Raw genomic sequence first — 18409 nt, forward strand, 5'->3', positions numbered from 1 at the left:
CTTCTCCCCCTCTGCCACCCCTTATCTGTTCTCCTCCTCTTGTTCCACCCTCTCTCCTTGTGTCCGTGTCCTCATCTCCTCTGTTCTCCTTCTCGCATCTGTCTGTGTAGGGAGGTAGCCAAAAATGCCATGCTACGCTGGGGCCCCTTCCTCTACTGGACCGTCCTGGGCGTCTTCCAGGGCCTGCTGTTCTTCTTCGGGGTGCGATTCCTCTTCAGTAATGCGGCCTTGCAGGATAACGGACAGGTCAGTCTCGTGGGGGATTTGCAGCCATAACAAAGATAAGGGGGGGTAATAGAAGCGATTTTCACTAAGAGTCACTCACTTTCTCCCCTTCCATGCACATACCATGCAATTTTCGTGAGACATCCACTGTGTTATTAATATGTGGGGGATTCATGGAGATTGTCCACACCTTGCAAGCACCTTCCATGGTGCCTTTGTTTTTCAGCCTTACTTTACAGACAGACTGCAACAGAAGCATTGTTCTTTAAGTGATGATACTGGGCAACGTTTTGAGCATTGTGTCTGGGGCATTGATACATTACATTACATTACATTACATTACATTGCATTTAGCAGACGCTTTATAACCAAAGCGACTTACAGTCGAAGACAGACAGTATGATGATGTTTGGTCTCTATCACTACAACATCATGATCAAGAGAACTTGTACAGTACCAGAGAACTTGTTTTAATCATTCCGTCAGAAAAAAGGAGGCAATCGTGTTATTGTCCAGAAGCATTGCTCAAAAACTTGTCCCGTGTATCATTGCTTTTAGGAATGTAGTGCAGTAATGGTATTAATTGTTTTCATGGGTGGTGGTACCTGACCTAAAGCCCAGTTTACACTGTACTCCTTCACACTTCACCACATCATGACATGATGAAGGCTGTTTCCGGTGTCTGAGTCTTTTTGTTTAGTGCAGGTGTGTGGGATTACAAGGGAATTATAGCTTGTCGTGTTACTATGGAGATTGTTTTTGTTTGTCCCATTTTGCTTACCGCACAACTCTAAATAAGTTTCCGCACGGATGAATCGCTAATCTCTATCTAAGCCATCATGCACCTGCACTGGCTTGTCTTGTGTCCGTCTGGTTGACGTTTAAAAAACACATAACAACAATGATCGATCTGAAAGGGGACAGATGGGATGAGTCACAACAACCCAGCCATGAGGCGCTTTGATGTGATGCTATGTCTGTGCGTATGCGGTTGAGCTTTTACTGTAAACGTCTGAGTCTACTTCTCTATTGGCGTTTGTTGCAGGTGTTCGGGAACTGGTCCTACGGGACCATCGTGTTTACCGTCCTCGTGTTCACAGTCACGCTCAAGGTGAGTCTAATGGAGCAGAGTTACGAGGAGTCGCCATTTTTTTAAAACCCGCCGGTCGGCCACACACACTGAGTGTTGCAAGGATTTATGAGAGACTCTCACGCATATACACTTACACACACACACACACACACACACACACACACACACACACACACACAGGAGGGTAGGAGGGCTGTGCGCGCACACACACACACACACACACACACACACACACACACACACACACACACACACACACACACCGGTTTTGATTTGTGACCCAGCATTTGCTCGATTTCTTTTCATTTGCCAGTCACACTTATTGTGACAATTTCACATTTAACAGCACCACAGACCCAAAACAGGCATAAAAATGTCCCTTTATATCCCCCCGCTACTACTCCCCATCTCCTCCCTCCTTGCCTCTACACTGTGTGCAGAATTATTAGGCAAAGAAGTTTTTTGACCATATTATCATTTTTTTATTATGCATATTTTCCAACAGCAATCTATATGAACACGAAAACCTATTGGATTTAAGCATTCCAGGTCATGCATATTTGTATGATAAGATGGGGGTGTGGTCGAAAGTGCCCAACACCTTATATCAGGTGTGCATAATTATTAGGCAACTTTGTGTTCTTCTGGGAAAATGGGCCACAAAATAGATCTAACAAACTCTGAAAAGTCTATAAACAATTCTGAAGTGTTCTAGAGCAGTGGTTCCCAACCTATGGGTCAGGACCCACCTTATGGGTCGCCAAAGATCCACAGGGGGTCGCGGAGCCCTCTTGATTTTAAGGGGTTTCATTTTAAATATATATAGCCCATGTTGAATAATAGACAAAGCATTTAACTAATAAATGCATAGAAGCAACAAATTGTAAGTGCTACATTAAACATTTATTCTATATTTGACCAAAGACGAATTCAGGAATAAAATAACTAAAATTAGTTTTCGCAGGAAACAGAGGGCATCTTGTGACTCCGTCTCGTGTGGGCGCTCGCGTGGTTGGGTCACCAAAGCTTACAATAGTGAAAACATGGGTCCCTTAAGAAAAAGGTTGGGAACCACTGTTCTACAGGGATGTGGCTGTCTTGAAATTAGCAAAATGTTGGTCATGCTCGTACAGAACTATCAGATGCACCGTTACAAAGTCATCAGTCTCTTAAGAAATGTCACTGCCAAACATTGAGAACAATTTAATGTGAAACTACAAAAAAATATTACCCCTGCACTCCTATCATATTCCAGAACAGAAACCTACACAGAGTGTCTAGAAGAACAGGGTATTGAGCACTCAGAGATATGTAAGAAGGGATGACACCAGACAACCATTCAACAAGTTAATTAAGTCAAGACTGGGTCAAAAATACCTGGGGACAGAGTTTTCAAAGGTATTATGGACTTGGGAAAGTGACTCTTGACAGACAGGGTGGATGAACCCATGACTGCATCTTTTACGAAGACAATGGTATTCATGCAGTAATCTGCTGGTATTTGAGTGGAACTCAGGAACTGATCTGTGTGCGCACATTACTGATCTAGCCATAGGCTCATCAACCTGGTCCATTAACAGTCACTTTCACTAGTTCATAAAACCATTGAAAAAAACTGTCTAAAGAGATTTCTTGACCCAGTCTTGACTTGTTGAGTGGTCTTCAGGTTTCAGCCTGTTTTACCTTGGCCATGTCTCTGAGTGCTGAATACAATGTTCTTGTGGACACTCGATGTAGGTTTCAGTTCTGGAATATACCAGCACTGCAGGGTAATAGTTTTGTGGTAGTTTTATCTTCAATTCTTCTCAATCTGGCAATTACTTTGTGAGCACATGTCATGTGACAAACGGTGCATTATGGATGTGACCAATATTTCAAGTCAGCCACACCCCTCTAAAATACTTCAAAATTGTTTATAGTCTTCACAGAGTTTGCTAGATCTCTTTTGGGGCTCATTTTCCCAGAGGAAAACAAAGTTGCCTAATAATTATGCACACTAATTTTGCCCTGATATAGGGTATTGGGCTCCTTCGATCACACTGTCTCTTATTATACCAATATGAATGACCTGGAATGCTTAAATCCAATAGGTGTTCATGTCCATAAAGGGTGGTGGCTGACAATATGCATAAAATGGACGATATTGCCAAAAAACTTGTTTGCATAATAATTCTGCACGCAGTGTACCTCCCACATCCAACCTCCTCTCCGATTGACGTATATGAATGTCTTCTCCCCTTCTCACTTCCTCTTTAGCTCAATGCCCCCCCCCCCACACACACACACACCATACCTCACTACCCCTTCTCCTCTCCTCTCTCCTTCCCACTTCCCCGTCCTCCGACCTCCTGCACGCTACCTCCTCAATTCCTTGCCTACCTCCCTCCCTCTGCTCCTTTCCCTGTTGCCTTCTATTACCTTCACTATTCTTCCCTCTACCACCTCACTGACTACCTCCTTGCTGCTGCCTCCTACCCCCTGTCTCATACCTCATACCTCCTACCTTCTATCTATTACTTCCGGAGTCTTTATCCCCTAACTCGTACACCCTCCTATCTCCTACTGTGCCCACTACCTCCTCCCTCCTTATCCCCTTACCTCCTTAACCCCTTACACCCTTGGATAAAGGTGTCTGCTCAATGCAATGTCCTACCTCCTAGTTCCTGTCCCTAATAATAATAATAATGATGATGATGATGATGATGATGATGACCTGTCCTGTCCTGTCCTCCAGTTGGCTCTGGACACGCGGCACTGGACGTGGGTTAACCACTTCGTCATCTGGGGCTCTCTGGCCTTCTACGTCTTCTTCAGCTTCTTCTGGGGAGGCATCATATGGTGAGATACACTGTACACACTCTGCTCTGCTGACACACACACACACACACACACACACACACACACACACACACACACACACACACACACACACACACACACACACCTGCATTTCCTCTTTTTCTAATACCTTTCTCTCTTCCTCCTTCAAAGTTGTCATACTCTTCCTTTTCCTCCTCCTCTTCCTCTCATCTCATCTCCTCTGTCGTTCCATCATCTCCTCATCTGCCTCTCTGTACCCTTTATTCTCCTTCCTTGTATTGCCAAATCCCACTACTCCTTTCTACTGTCTCTACTACTTTTAACTTCTTATCTTCTCCTTTTGCCAACTTCTAGGCCAATGGTTCTCAACCTTTGGTCTCTTCTCCTCCCTCCCACTTTCTTCTCTTCTCTTCTCTTCTCTTCTCTTCCTCTCTCTTCTTCTACCACCTCTAATGCTATATCTTCTGTCCCCCTCCTCCTCCCTTTCTAGGCCGTTCCTGCGTCAGCAGCGGTTGTACTTTGTGTTTGCCAACATGTTGAGTTCTGTGTCTGCGTGGCTGGTCATCATCCTGCTCATCCTGCTCAGCCTGCTGCCCGACATCCTGCTGCTCATCTTCCGCAAGCCCAAGAGCCACGCAAGACAGGTAAAGGACACGCGCGCACACACACACACACACACAAACACACACAGCAAACACACACAGCAAACACACACACGCACACACGCACACACGCACACGCACACGCACACACACACACACACACACACACACACACACACACACACACACACACACACACACACACACACACACACACACACACACACACACACACACACACAGCAAATACAGACACACACACACACACACACACAGCACACACATACACACACACACACACACACACACACACACACACACACACACACACACACACACACACACACACACACACACACAGCAAATACACACACACACACACACACACACACACACACACACACACACACACACACACACACACACACACACACACACACACACACACACACACACAGCACATCCACAAATACACACACATACATGCACACATCAACAACGGTAAATAAGCCCAAGGCTTATTGTGCATGGTCCATAATTAATTTTGTAAATTGTAGATTAGAAATACTCGCACAGCAGGTAACATGAACACACTCACATACACACTTCACAGAACCACGTTGAACACATGCATACACGCAGACTTAAATTAGCCTCAGGAAGAAAAAATATTTAAATGGCAGCATTTGTGTATTTTTATTGAACCATGTACATTTTCAACCACACACAGATGCATAGTGACCTGATACACACACATACCCAGGTGGTCTCTGATGACCGTTCGAGTAACTATGGTAATAAGATCATGTTGTGGGGATTAGTTAAAAATGTTTTAATACACCTCTGAACCAAGTTACTCTTCTACACAGGCATACACATTCACGTAATCATGCACTTTCTTTCTCACGTACACGTGCAAACTTTCAGGCTTGCAAACGCTTACACACTAATGAAGTTTATGTTTTAACAAACCTATGGTATAAACAGACAACTCGCACAAGAATGCTGCCTTACACTCTGTGTCATGTGTGTCTGTTACACAACCCGGTTCTCTACCAGTCTCACCTCCCCTCTTGCCTTCCCTCCCCTCCACCCCCATCCCACGTTTCACCTCCTCTCACCGTCCTTTTTCTCCTGCTCCGCTCCTCTCCTCTCTCCTCTCCCCTCTCCCCTCTCTTCTCCTCTCTCCTTTCCTCTCTCCCCTTCTCCTCCCATCTCCACCATCTCATCCTCATACAGAAAATGTCTGTGTGTAAACTGTAGTAAGAGGCTGGCTTTCGGTCTTCAGTGTGTTCTGAATCAGACCGACATTGTTGTTGCTGTTGCTGCTGCTACAGTCCGCTTGTTTCCTCTCCAGCCGCCCTTAATATCCATTAAGGCGACCAGTCATCCAGGGAGGAGGGAGAGAAGAGAGGGAGACGAGGGTGGGGAGGATAGGAGGAGAGAGGGGTGAAAGGGGAGAGAGGGAAGAGATGGTGGTGAGGAAATGGTAGTACGGAGGGGGAAAAAGGATGGACGGGATGCATGGTGAAGAGGAATGGACTTTGAAGGAGAAGGTAGAATGTAAAGAGGATGACAGAAAGAGAGAGAGAGGAGCGATGGAGGGGAGGAGCGGAAGGGACAGCTGTGCAGTTTGGAGCGGAGGTGGGATGGAGAGAGAAGGAGAGTATCCTCTGAGATGCTCTCCGTGTAGAGGGACAGCTAGTCAATGCAGCTAATTATACACTTCATTCCTCTTTGGGCCTGCTCTTCCTACTCTACGCTCTCTCTGTCGATATCGCTTCCCTTTACTCTCCATCGCTTCCCTTTCCTGTCCACGGACAGCTTTGATGAGAAACCTGCCCCCTGTGTGCCCCCTTTGAAACTTCGATTCAAAACCCCAACAACCACAACCCACCAACACCCATGAGGCTTGTAATAGGAAGAAAAGCCCTCGGCCTGCCCCAATACGTCCCCGACAAGGAAACCTTGAAGGAAGAGAACCAGTTTTTTAACCATATTGGTATAAGAGCAAGGTAGCGGTTTCCATTACAACTGCCAACCCCTCTGGAAATGCTCAGTAATGGAAGCGGCCTGGAAAATTGCTTGGAAATGGTTAGAACCAAATTGGCTGAGAAGAGTTGGCAGTTTAAGTAATCAGACTTGTCTTTCACCACCACGCAAACAGGCCCACTATTGTTTACAGTAGAAAGTGGCTGCAAACCTTTCCAAATGTTGCCAGAGTAAGGTAAATGCCTTATATCTGCTTGTTTACCACCATCCATGCCAACCCACAGTGGGCCTGGACAAGGTAGAAGCAAGGCAGCTACCAGTCTAGCCCACAAGTGTCAGGATTTACCCCCACCACCAACACCACCCAAATAGACCTAGCTCTTCACCCCACCCGTGGACGACCCATTGACTCTCTCCCTCTCGCCCTCTCTCTCTCTCCTTGCATGGCCACTCACTCTTTTTACAAAGACTTGAAGGGAAGTTAGCAGTTGCCATCATAGAAGCCCAAAAGATACCCACCCCTCTTCTCCAACTCCTGGAGCCCACACACTAGCTCCCCGAGTTGCCCACCCCACCTCCCATCACCACCCAAACAAATAAAACCCATCCACACCACCCTTGGTCTCTCTCTCTCTCTCTCTCTCTCTCTCTCTCTCTCTCTCTCTCTCTCTCTCTCTCTCTCTCGCTGTTTCTCTCTCTCTCTCTCTCTCTCTCTCTCTCTCTCTCTCTCTCTCTCTCTCTCCCTCTCCCTCTCCCTCTCCCTGCGTGGTCGCTCAGTCGTGGCCAGACTCACGCTGGGTCCCCATTAGTCTACCACCTGTCAACAGAGTCCAAGCGCACCGCATCCCCTCCCCTCCTGTCCCGTCTGGTGGATATTAATTACCCTGCCTTCCCAGGCTTTAGATTGGGAAGCGCTCTCTGTGACGGGAAGGAAGAGAAGAGAGGAGGATAGAGGAGGAGGAGGAAGAAAAGAGTGGAGGATGAGGAAAAGGAGAGAAGAGGATGAGGGGGAGTGAGGAGGAGGAGTAAGACAAGGGGGGAATGAGGTAAAGAAGATGAGGATGGGGAGGAGGAAGAAAAGAGAAGAGGACGAACAAGAGAGGAGGAGCGGTAAACAAGGTGAAGCTAGCAAAGTGAGGGAGCCGGCAGCCCGGCCCGGGTGGTATTTATTTTTAGTCAGCGATACATCATCGCCTGGAGACAGAGACAGAGGCGATTCGTTTAGAGTATAAAAGGTGCACCCCCCCTCCTCCTCCTCCTCATCCTTTTCCCCACCTCAAGCACCAACACCCCCATGCAAACTACCCACCCACACATTTACACACACACACACACACACACACACACACACACACACACACACACACACACACACACACACACACACACACACACACACACACACACACACACACACACACACACACACCTACTTCCCTGTCCTGAGCATCCCTTATCCGCGGCCTGATCTGATCTGCCTCCCAGCTGATGTATTGTATTTTTAATGGGCTGGAGATGTTAAATGGTCTGGGCCGGCTGGAGATTTTTTTTCTCTCCCTTTGCCTTTCCCCCTCTTTAGGCGGGGTAGAGGGTGGGGGGAGTTAAAGTCTGTTTTTAGCTGTGCTTTAGCTGTGCTAAATGGTGTGGGACGTTTTTACTTTTACTGTTTTGGGGAGGCGTGGGGTGATTTTGGGGTGTGTTGAGGTGTGTTTGAACATTTGCGTGTTTGAACCTTTTAGGAAGGTGGTGTAGGGGAGTGTTAGTCTGTTAGTTTGTATCTGTATGTTTGAAAGTGTTACGGGTGGTGGTGGTGGGGGGTGGTTTAAGGTCTGTTAGTTCTGGCGGCGTGTTTGGAAGTGTAAGGGAGGACCAGAGTGCAGGGGAGACGGCTGCCTGCCTCTCTCCTGCTAATGGGAGTGGAAACTTCAAAGAGCTACTCTGCTCCCTCCCTCCACGCCTGAGGGATTCCTGCACAGAGAAGCACCTTCAATATTGGGTCATTGCTCTCCCGCTTTCTCTCTCTCTCGCTCTCTCTCTCGCTCTCTCTCTCTCTCTCTCTCTCTCTCTCTCTCTCTCTCTCTCTCTCTGACCCCATCCCTCCTTCTGTCTCTCTAGCTCTCCATCTTTCTTGCGTTCTCATCTTTCTCCCTGTTTTTCCTCACACTTGCAAACACTCTCTCTCTCTGCCCCGCCTCCATTCTCTTTCTCTTCTCTCATCTTTTTTTCTCTCTCTCTCTCTCTCTCTTTTTCTCTTCTCTCCTCTTTTCTCTCTCTCCCTCTCTCTCTCTCCCTCCCCGTCCTATATAGGTCAGGCCAGGTCAGTTGTCGGTGGGTTCTTTCTTCCTGACAGGATATGGATGAGTGCAGGTCACACTTGGTTGGCGACAGGACAGGGATGCTCTTTCAGTCAGCACAGGCTGTACAGCCCTCCTAGTTCTAGTGGTCATTTGTCTCTGTTAGTGTCTCATCTCTCTCTCTCTCTCTCGCTCTCTCTCTCTCTCTCTCTCTCTCTCTCTCTCTCTCTCTCTCTCTCTCTCTCTCTCTCTCTCTCTCTCTCTCTCTCTCTCTCTCTCTCTCTCTCTGCCACACCATCCTCTGTTTCCACTCCTACCCATTGTACTGTAACACACTGTATTCTTCTAACCTTTACAGGTTCCCTGCTGTCTCTTTAGTCTCTCCTCCTTGCTGACCTCTCATTGTTTCTTCTGTTTTTATCCACTTTCCACTCCTCCCTTCTGTCCTCCTTTCTTCTCGACGTGACTCAATTGAGCCTCATTCTTCTCCTCCGCTGCCTATTCTTACTTCTTACTTCTGTTTCTTTTTTCCCCACCTTCGTTTTCTCTCTCTCTCTCTCTCTCTCTCTCTCTCTCTCTCTCTCTCTCTCGCTCTCTCTCTCTCTCTCTCTCTCTCTCTCTCTCTCTCTCTCTCTCTCTCTCTCTCTCTCTATCTCTATCTCTGCCTCTCTCTCTCTGCCTCTCCCTCTCTCCTCTTCTGCGGCTGGCTGCTGTGACGTCCACAGATCAGGCGAAGGCTTCCTACCTCTGGGACCTCCACCATCTTCATGCTGTCGCAGACCGCCAGCACTCACAGCTTCTCCTGGAGTGACTGAGGTCTCTTTGCCTGCTCCCTAACCCTCTTCTTGGCTGCCTGCAACACGTCTGAACCCACTGACTGCTGCCTATTTCCACCTCCTCCTTGCAATACTTCTTAACCCCTACTCTACTCTACTCTACTCTACTGCTCTTCCTTGTCCTGAACTCCTTGCCCTTCTGCTTTCTCTTCTCTCGCTTGACCTCTACCTCTGCTTTTTTTAACCCCTTGTTCTTCTACCACTTCCCCTTCCTCCTCTTCCTCCCTTTCAAGCTCCTCAAGCCCCTTGCCTCCTCTCCCTCCTCCTGTTGCTCCTCTGCCTCTTCCTCTTCCTTCAGACCCTTACTTCTCCAGTTCCCCCGGCTTTACATCCTCTACTCTGCTCCTTAAACTATTTTTCCTTCTCTGTCTGCTCCTTCACATGCCCTCTGTCTCATCCTCTTTCTTCTACTCCTCATTTTGCCTCTTTTCCTCGGGCTGTTCCTTCTCTTCCTCATCTGCCTCTTCTTCCTCATCACGCTCCTTAACCGCCTCTTTCTACTCCTCCTCTACTCCCCCCTCTCTTTTCCTCCTCCCGCGTTTTCCTCCTTCTCTTCTTCCTCCTGTTCTGCCTGGCAGCCTTTGGCATGCTTGTTGCCATTGTTGTTCAATTGTCCCACTGAGTTTCCAGCATTGGCATGGCATGTCCATAGACACTCAGTCAGACGGATGAGGTCATTTAGGAAGCACACTATGTTCTGCTGCCAGCCTGGTGGTTGGACCATGGTGTGTCTGTGTGTTTGCGTGTGTGTTTGTGCGCGCGTGTGTGTGTTTGAGCGTGTGTGCGCGTGGAGACAGACAGACAGACAGACAGACAGACAGACAGACAGAGAGACAGACAGACAGAGAGACAGACAGACAGAGAGACAGACAGAGAGACAGACAGAGAGAGAGACAGAGACAGACAGAGAGAGAGACAGAGAGACAGACAGAGAGACAGACAGACAGACAGACAGACAGACAGACAGACAGACAGACAGACAGACAGACAGACAGAGAGACACAGAGAGAGAGAGAGAGAGAGAGATTGTGACGCACAGCTGGCACTGCAGAGAGAGAGGCGATGGACATACTGTCTCCTCTCTCCCTTCTACTCTCTGGTGCCTGCTGGTTCCCACGAGGGCCTGCCATGCCAAGTCCAGGCCAATCAAAACACGCGTTACTCGGCACGCAAGCAGCCTGGCATGACCCTGTACCCATGCATGCCCACCCTGTTCAGCTCACATCACAGCTCAGCCTGCCAGCCTGGCGCAATCCAGACAACACCTGTAGTCGTGCGCTGGTGGCTCTCCGCATGGATGTCTGTGTAGTTGGATGGCCCAGGCTCTACCTACAAGGGGGATTGTTTGTCCTCTTCTCAATGTTACATGTATGTGTCTTTGTTCCTGTCATGACAAGGGAAGGGGGTACCCAGTCCATACCCAAAAAGCGTTTAACTTCATCAGTAGCTGTGCGCAACAGGTTACAATCCAGTGCCACATATGACAAATTCAGCTGGTCGAATTGGAGAGGTAAAACATGTGGAATATTAGGCATTGGATTGTTAACTAATGAATACATGTTGCCCATCACTGCTCAACAGTACAGTGTGTTCAGTACATGTGACTGCAGTCTGTGTTCATTTTTTTGTGAGAATTGAAGACGAGACCTGAAGTCAAAACATCTTTCTATGTGTCCAGATGGAATGTCTTTTTTCCCCTGTCGCTTGTGTCCTTGTGTGTATCAGGAGTGGAAATGAACTTACTGAAACATGAACCAACCCCTTCTGTGCTAATGGTGATAGTTTTGTGTCTGCCACTTATTGTGTGCGCCTGTGCAATGGTGTGATGTTGTGTGCGTGACGTAGCTGTGTGCAAGAGCTTGTTTGAGAGTGTGTGTGTGTGCACATAATCCAGTGCCATCTTGTGTGTTATAAGTGTGTCTCCCCCTCCCTACCCCCTGTGTCTCCAGAGAAAGCCGAGGCCGCCCCAGGCTGCCGCAAGTGGGCCGCAGTCCACCCAGGCCTCAGCCAGGCCCCTTCTCATGAGAACCTTTTCAGAAGAGTCCAATACGGTCATATAACCAGGTACCAGAACTCGGATGGCCTGTCAAGGTCTCCTCTCTACCCCTCCACTCCCTCCTCTCTCTAGCGACCACCATGTAAGATAGATGGATAGGTAGACAGGTGACCGAACAAGCAAGGCAGTTGAGCCAGGTACCTTGGACGCCCAAGCAGGCTTCAGACAGGAACCCTGTTCACAAGTCCAATATGGTCACATAACCGACTACCAGCATGTTGGATGACCTGTACAGGTCTCTTTATCCCACTCCCTTACTCTCACTTCCAAACAAAGTGAGATAGATGGTAGCTATAGCTAGGTAACGTGGTAGAGAGGTGGGTAAGTAGACTGATCAGTTGACCACAAGCAAGGAAATTGAACCTGGTTGAACCCGTAGACTCTCCCCCGATCATCACAAAGAGAGGTACCAGCCCTCGGATGAGCCACTTGGCCATCTTCCCCGCCAACTTTCGCCAGAGCACAGTCATTGTGTCAGCTCCTGCTGGGGTCGAATAAAACCATCCTAATAGATGTGCATTAGTACAGCTCCACCCTACCAAAGAACAGTACAGTACAGTTCAGCAAAGCTTGTTCTCCAATTGACCTTTGAATTCCTGGGAGAGCTCCTCTCCTCTCCTCTCCTCTCCTGTCTCTGCCATACGCTCCACTGGACCAGGTCTTGGATGTTTGGCTTTGACATGATGCCAAGTCTCATTCTCATGCATTGTTTGAAGTTTCACCCCATACTGAGAGAAGGAGTTCTGCTAAATGCAAACCTACAGGGCCTCTGCAAAATACCAGAAGTATCCATCAGCCACCACCCAGTTCTTAAAACCTCAACATGAAGGGGTAGTTTCCCTTTAAAAAAAATTTTAAAAAGCACCTTAATGTAGAGTTCCTTGTGGTCGGAAAGACCCTGTATTGACGTGTTGCATAGTTTAGCTAAGACAGGGGACAGACAATGTATGTAGCCTACAGTAGCTAGGAACTCCTCGTTTCCCAATGGAGTAAGTGCCGGGATGGTTAGCTGGATAATCAGTTCATCTCTTTATCAAAGTATAGAATTATGAGCTCATTGAGGCGAAGTGCAGGACAACAAAAAAAGCTAATCCAAGATTCAAAACATTGTGTGTTTAAAATAAACCTTACGATAGAACTCACCGCACAGACTTTGACTTTCTCTCCAATATGTTCAGCTCACCATGGGAATCGGGACGGGATGGCACTGTATAACTGCGGTTTCTCTGCATGCACCGCTATTTAATTTCCCTCTTAATCTGATTTTAATGAAGCTCGATTCTCACTCAAGCCAAGCTGACCTGTCAGGGGGGGGGCTTCTCTGTAGGGTCCCATGAGTGGTTGTGAGTGTAGGTGTGTCTTGTATACTGTGTTTGTGAATGTGTATGTGGCGTGTGTGTTTCTGTTTTGTAGTGCGTGCGCGTGCGTACGAGTGTGTCTTTTGAATCATTGTGGGTGTTGGTGTTGAATAATCCGGAGCAGTAAACCCAAAAGCTTTTCCTAACTCCTTCCCCCAGCCTTCCTGGTGTTGTGGTTGTCGTGTCCAGTGTCCAGTCTCCTGTGTTCGTGTCCATCTGTGTGATTAGTTGGTTGTGGGTCGATCCTTCGAGACTACTCCCTTGTTGGTGTTCCTGGTCCATCGTGCATGCTTTCCTCAACCACTGCAATGGTGGCACAGCCCTGTCCTAGGAACTGGTCAAAAGGAGCAAAAGAAGTCGAGTTGTACACAACTAACTTCTTTTCACCAATATGACCTGAAGCTGGACGTGACGGTCTAAAACCTCGGCCGACAGAGGCCACGTTTGCCGTCATGTGTCTGTCATTGCAGAGTGATTTGTGTTTTTTATCAATTAATTAATTTATGTATTACGTTCTTTTCCTTCTATCCCCATAAACCTTCTTACTCTTTGTTATCGTGTGGTCTCTCTCTCCGTGCATGACCGTGTTGTGGTTGCTTGTGCTTGCTGGCTGCTACTGCTGGGACCTCTCGTTTCTGTGATTTTGTTAGGTTTTTATTTTTTTTACTTCCTCTTGCCCATTGGGGGAAAGTGTTGTGTTGCCTGAATGCTTGTGCTCTGTACTGTAAGAGGGTGTTGAAAGTTGAAAGCGAAAAATATAGTCACTATTGCAGCAGCTCTTAACCCCCAGCTTCTCTCTCCTTCTCTAGCTGACAGAGGACTCCCTCTTCCATGTGGACAGGTAAAGTTGATGTGTGGGGAGGCTCATCTTTTCTCCCCCATCTCCGATCTCTCGTTGTGTTTAACGGTTCTGTGTTGTTCTCTCCCGGGGCTACTGGGCAGTTCTGTTGCTGGGGCAACCAGAGCACTGTTTATTAAATTGTTTAACCGTCTTGTTGTTTATTAATATGACCGGTCCTGATTGACAAAGACTACGCCCACATTGGTCCATTTCTTAAGAAGACACACAATTCTTGCGTCGAAGTACGGTAATTAGTATTGATTAATATTATTGTACCGATACTGTACGCAATCCCTCGCTCGAAGTGCTGAGGGACGTTATTTCTGCTCTGAACCAATGAAGACCAATTTGGACGTAGCTTTTGAGGAAAATGAGTTGAAAGTCAGGACATTTAAAGCCAATAAACGTCCCATGAACACACCAGGAAGCAGGATTTCGCTCTGGCATTATAAAATGGCAGTGCCGTGTGCAGGGCCTGAGACTTGACCTTTGAATAATTCTTGACGGCTTTCCTCTTAAAAGTTTCTGACCTTAGGGGGAACATTTCAAGCTGTTCTCAGGCTCAAGGTCAATTCTTTGTAATGCCTGTTAATGCCCCACATATACTGCAGTTCTTGCACAGCCAGATGCTGCTCCTGGTGTGTGGTGGTTGTGTTCACTTGTTCACTGCATACTGTAGTGCACAAGTTGCATTGTTACTGGAGAATGTATGCCCATTTCAACATGCAGCTGTGAGACAGAGATATTATGGACCTTCTAATGGGGCCATGTTTACATCTTAACATGTTCCAAATACCGTACCAAAAGTTATCTTATGTTGTAACGTGTCTTGCATAGCTTTTTGGGATATTTGGAGTATGTTAAGATGTTTTTTTGTGCGTGAAAAGCATGCCTCCATTAGACTGGCCTGAATCTCAGAATGGGCTGAACAAAAATATGCTACGTCATCAGGGACTGACAAGTCAAGCGTAGAATGAACAACACAATTACATGTTGAAATGGGCAGGAGCTCTCCTTTAACTATGGAGTGAACAAGTAAACATGTTTCATCAAGACTGTGTATACACAGTCATGTACTGGGGCTTAGGGGTTGGGCTGCGGTGACATTTGAAATGGCAAAGGGACTGATCCTACGGCTTACAGCAATCAAACTAATCACTTCCAATCTAATCCTCAACCTCTCAGGGTTGAATGTTTTTGTTTTTCCGCTGTTGATTATGTGTTCAATCAATCTGCGTGTCCGCCGTTGCTATTTTTAGGATGTTTTGCTTTTTTTAATGATCAATTCATTACAGCTTATTGTATAATTGTGTTTATTGTGTGTTCAGTGTTCTGGAGGTCTTCATACTTCTTGACTTGACGCTTTGTACTGAAGCTTCTCTGGTGCCCTGCGTTTTCTTTTTTTTTGCAGATTGACAATTATAGATCCATGCTCTAATTGTAGAAAATATTTAGCTATGATTTTGAGAATCCAGATTGATGCAAGATCCATGCTCAAATTCTAGACCATAGATTCTCACTTTCAGAAAACTATAAACTTGAAAAAATGTACAGTAATCTCATTTCTATCATGCCTTGTTTTGTCCGCAGAACATCGCAGCAGTCACACCGTTATCCTACAAGCACCTGAAGGCGCTGGATTAAACAGAGGGGGGCCATGAGACACATGAAGGCCCCGGCAGCTGCCCTCTCTCCTGCCTGCTCAGAATAGACCAGGCAAAACAAAAGAACACCAGGAAACGAAAACCAGGAGGAAGGAAGGAACGCAGAAAGAAAAAACAACATTAAAGACAAGACAACACAGCAGGCTTTTCGCAGCCTACACTGTTTGAAGCTGTCTGCTCTCTTCCTCCTCCTTCACTCTCCCCTCTTTCTTTCTCTCTTTCTTTCTTTGTTCTCTCATTCGTTACTCAGCACGTCTCTGTCCAGAGCACACTGTGTGCGTGCAGGGTCTCTCTCCACACGTGGCTCCGTTTGTCAATAGGTTTTCTACATGATTCTATTTTTTACTGAACATTTCACCAAGAGGAGTACAACACTTTTTTGTTTGATTTCTCTTTTCTCTCTCTCTCTCACACACACTCTTCTCCAACACACACCCCTTACCCCTTACCGTCTACCCCACCTGCCCCTTTTCTGAATGGAGATAAAGGAGGTGAGATATCAGGGTAGCTCAATACAAGTGAGCTGCACTGTGCTGGGCCACACGGACGTCAGTGCAGCCCAGCTGTTGTCCCTGCTTGCCCCCGGCCATGGCTTCCAACTCTTCTCCATCCAAACCGTCCCTAGCCACCTAGCGTCACACTCATGGAGAATGACGGAGGGCCAAACGCCCTACAATGCAACATATTTCTCCCCCTCCCCACCTCCTCCACCTGCCCTCACAAAGAGGTGTATACCGCATTCCATCCTGTCTGCCTAGAGAACAGGCTCCAACTGAGCTGATTCCAGGCTTAAGAGTGCGTGTGAGTGTGCGCGCGCGTGCGTGCGTGCGTGCGTGCGTGTGTGCGTGGAATGCTCTTCCATCGGTCCCTTGGTCCAATAGCTCCGACTTGTCCCGTGGGCTATGGCTTTGTATGCATTTCTCAGCCTGTGTGCGTGCGTGCATATGTGTTTGAATGTTTTTGAGGAGGTCCTTTCCCTTCCCTTCCCTTCCCTACCCCAGCCCACCCTTCTCCACTCTACTCTACCCTGCCCTTTGCTCCCATCAACCCCCCTTTTCCCCTTTCCGGGCCAGAGAGGGCTGGCTTTTTACACATCAAAAAAACAGCCCTCTGTGAAGATGCTGCACAGAAGGCACCTCGACTGGGACACCCCCCCAGTTGGGTTTCAAAAAAAGCTGCCTTGTCAAAAACAACATGCTGTGTCTTAAAGGCCAACTTCCGATAAAACTCAGTTTTACTCACTCCTTTCGAAGATCGGACGGTCACCCCAAGTTAAACTCACTTGCAAGGCTCTCATAGCGGTGCGTCAACTCTCCTGGCTGTGTTTCCCGGTGTTTCCCAATTTACATCAATAATGCAGAGAAACGAGCGAATCACGAAAGCCTTTCTGTGTTTCGTCACGTCGAAAGAAGGCGTTGCGCACAAAGGTTTATATCGACCCATTTATCTAAAAACATGTCGAGTAATTTTTTTCTGCTTGTTTTCAAAACAAGCAACGTCTGGTGGTCCGAAACATAGCTTAGCTTAGCTATCAGCTGGTTGCTACTCTCAGGTACACACACAGCACAAAGCCTCATACATAAAGCCTGCTCACTCCGGTTGCTCCGTGCCTACAGCTCGCCTAGGGGTCGCTGTCGAAAGAGCACAGCCCTGAATGGAGCCTGCACGCCTCCGTTGGCGCCCCTATAGTGCAGTACCATCCGGGGAAGTGGCGACTCTGTTTCCCATTACATTCTCTCCCAAGGCTGGAGGACTGAGCCAATCAGAGACGCGTTTCTTTGAGAGCAGGAGGAGTGAGCCAATCAGAGACGCATTTCCACGAGAAACACGGAACACTCTCTCGTTTCTCCACAAGCCACCTTGCCAGCTTGCAAAAACGTCTTGAAACAAAGCAACCAGAACGTTTTTTAAAACAGGACCAACGCGTAACACATTCAATAACAATTGGGAACACGGCAATATTAATTAAATTACGTTGAGAGGCGATCTTTAAAAATAAAGCGTGTCGACCGCTTGCTCCGTTCACTCGCTCAATCGCTCACTCGCTCACTCGGGAACATTAGAAAGTGTAGAGAGGCACAAAACAGTAGGTGCCATGACCGTCTGTGTCCATGTTACTTTGCTTTGTTTTTCACTCATTTGGAAGTTTGTTTGAGTGTGTGTGTGTCTGCAGTTGTGTGGGTGTGCAGGGTATTGAGCTGTATGTGCGTGCATACAGTACGTATGCTTTAGGTAGTTAAACTAAGGAGATAAGACATTTTTTTGAGATTCGTTTTCCTGTTCCTTTTCCCCCTGGAAGTGCAGGCTTGATATGTTTTGTTTTTTTGTCGTTTATTGGGTGTTAATATTTAGGCTTATCGAGAGATTGATTTAATAAATGAAAATTCTATTGTTAAAGATGTTCTATACAAAGTAAAAGTGATTATTTATAAGATTATAACTGTTGCTTAAAGCCAAAAAAATGTTGTCGTCAGGTTGGATAGAATGACAGTCCAGAAGAAAATAAGATTTATTAACAAAACGCGAAACCGTCAAGAGAGATAAATGAGTGTGATTGTGAGAAGCAGAGCGCAAGTGTGTGTGTGCGTATGCAAGTAAGAGGCAGAGAGAGAGAGCGTGTGTGAATGC

The 18409-nt window shown here is 47.1% G+C and overlaps 1 protein-coding gene across 5 annotated transcripts in view; it reads left to right on the forward strand.

Annotated features, from left to right (window-relative positions):
- The window catches only part of atp11c (ATPase phospholipid transporting 11C), a 143483-nt gene extending 126529 nt beyond the window's left edge, over positions 1-16954 (forward strand). The window contains exons 25-31 of one of the 5 annotated variants that reach the window (XM_063190285.1): positions 111-246; positions 1271-1336; positions 4053-4156; positions 4629-4782; positions 11812-11926; positions 14086-14117; positions 15708-15761. In XM_063190285.1, coding sequence (XP_063046355.1) covers positions 111-246; positions 1271-1336; positions 4053-4156; positions 4629-4782; positions 11812-11922 — 571 coding nt within the window. In that variant the 3' untranslated portion in view covers positions 11923-11926; positions 14086-14117; positions 15708-15761. Of the gene's footprint in view, positions 1-110; positions 247-1270; positions 1337-4052; positions 4157-4628; positions 4783-9751; positions 10680-11811; positions 11927-14085; positions 14118-15707 lie in introns of those variants that run through there. The other 4 variants (XM_063190286.1, XM_063190288.1, XM_063190290.1 and 1 more) reach the window with 4 other exon arrangements.
- Positions 16955-18409: the final 1455 nt, after the last annotated feature.

Source organism: Engraulis encrasicolus, chromosome 23 (assembly GCF_034702125.1).
Source record: "Engraulis encrasicolus isolate BLACKSEA-1 chromosome 23, IST_EnEncr_1.0, whole genome shotgun sequence".
NCBI classification, from domain to species: Eukaryota; Metazoa; Chordata; class Actinopteri; order Clupeiformes; family Engraulidae; genus Engraulis; species Engraulis encrasicolus.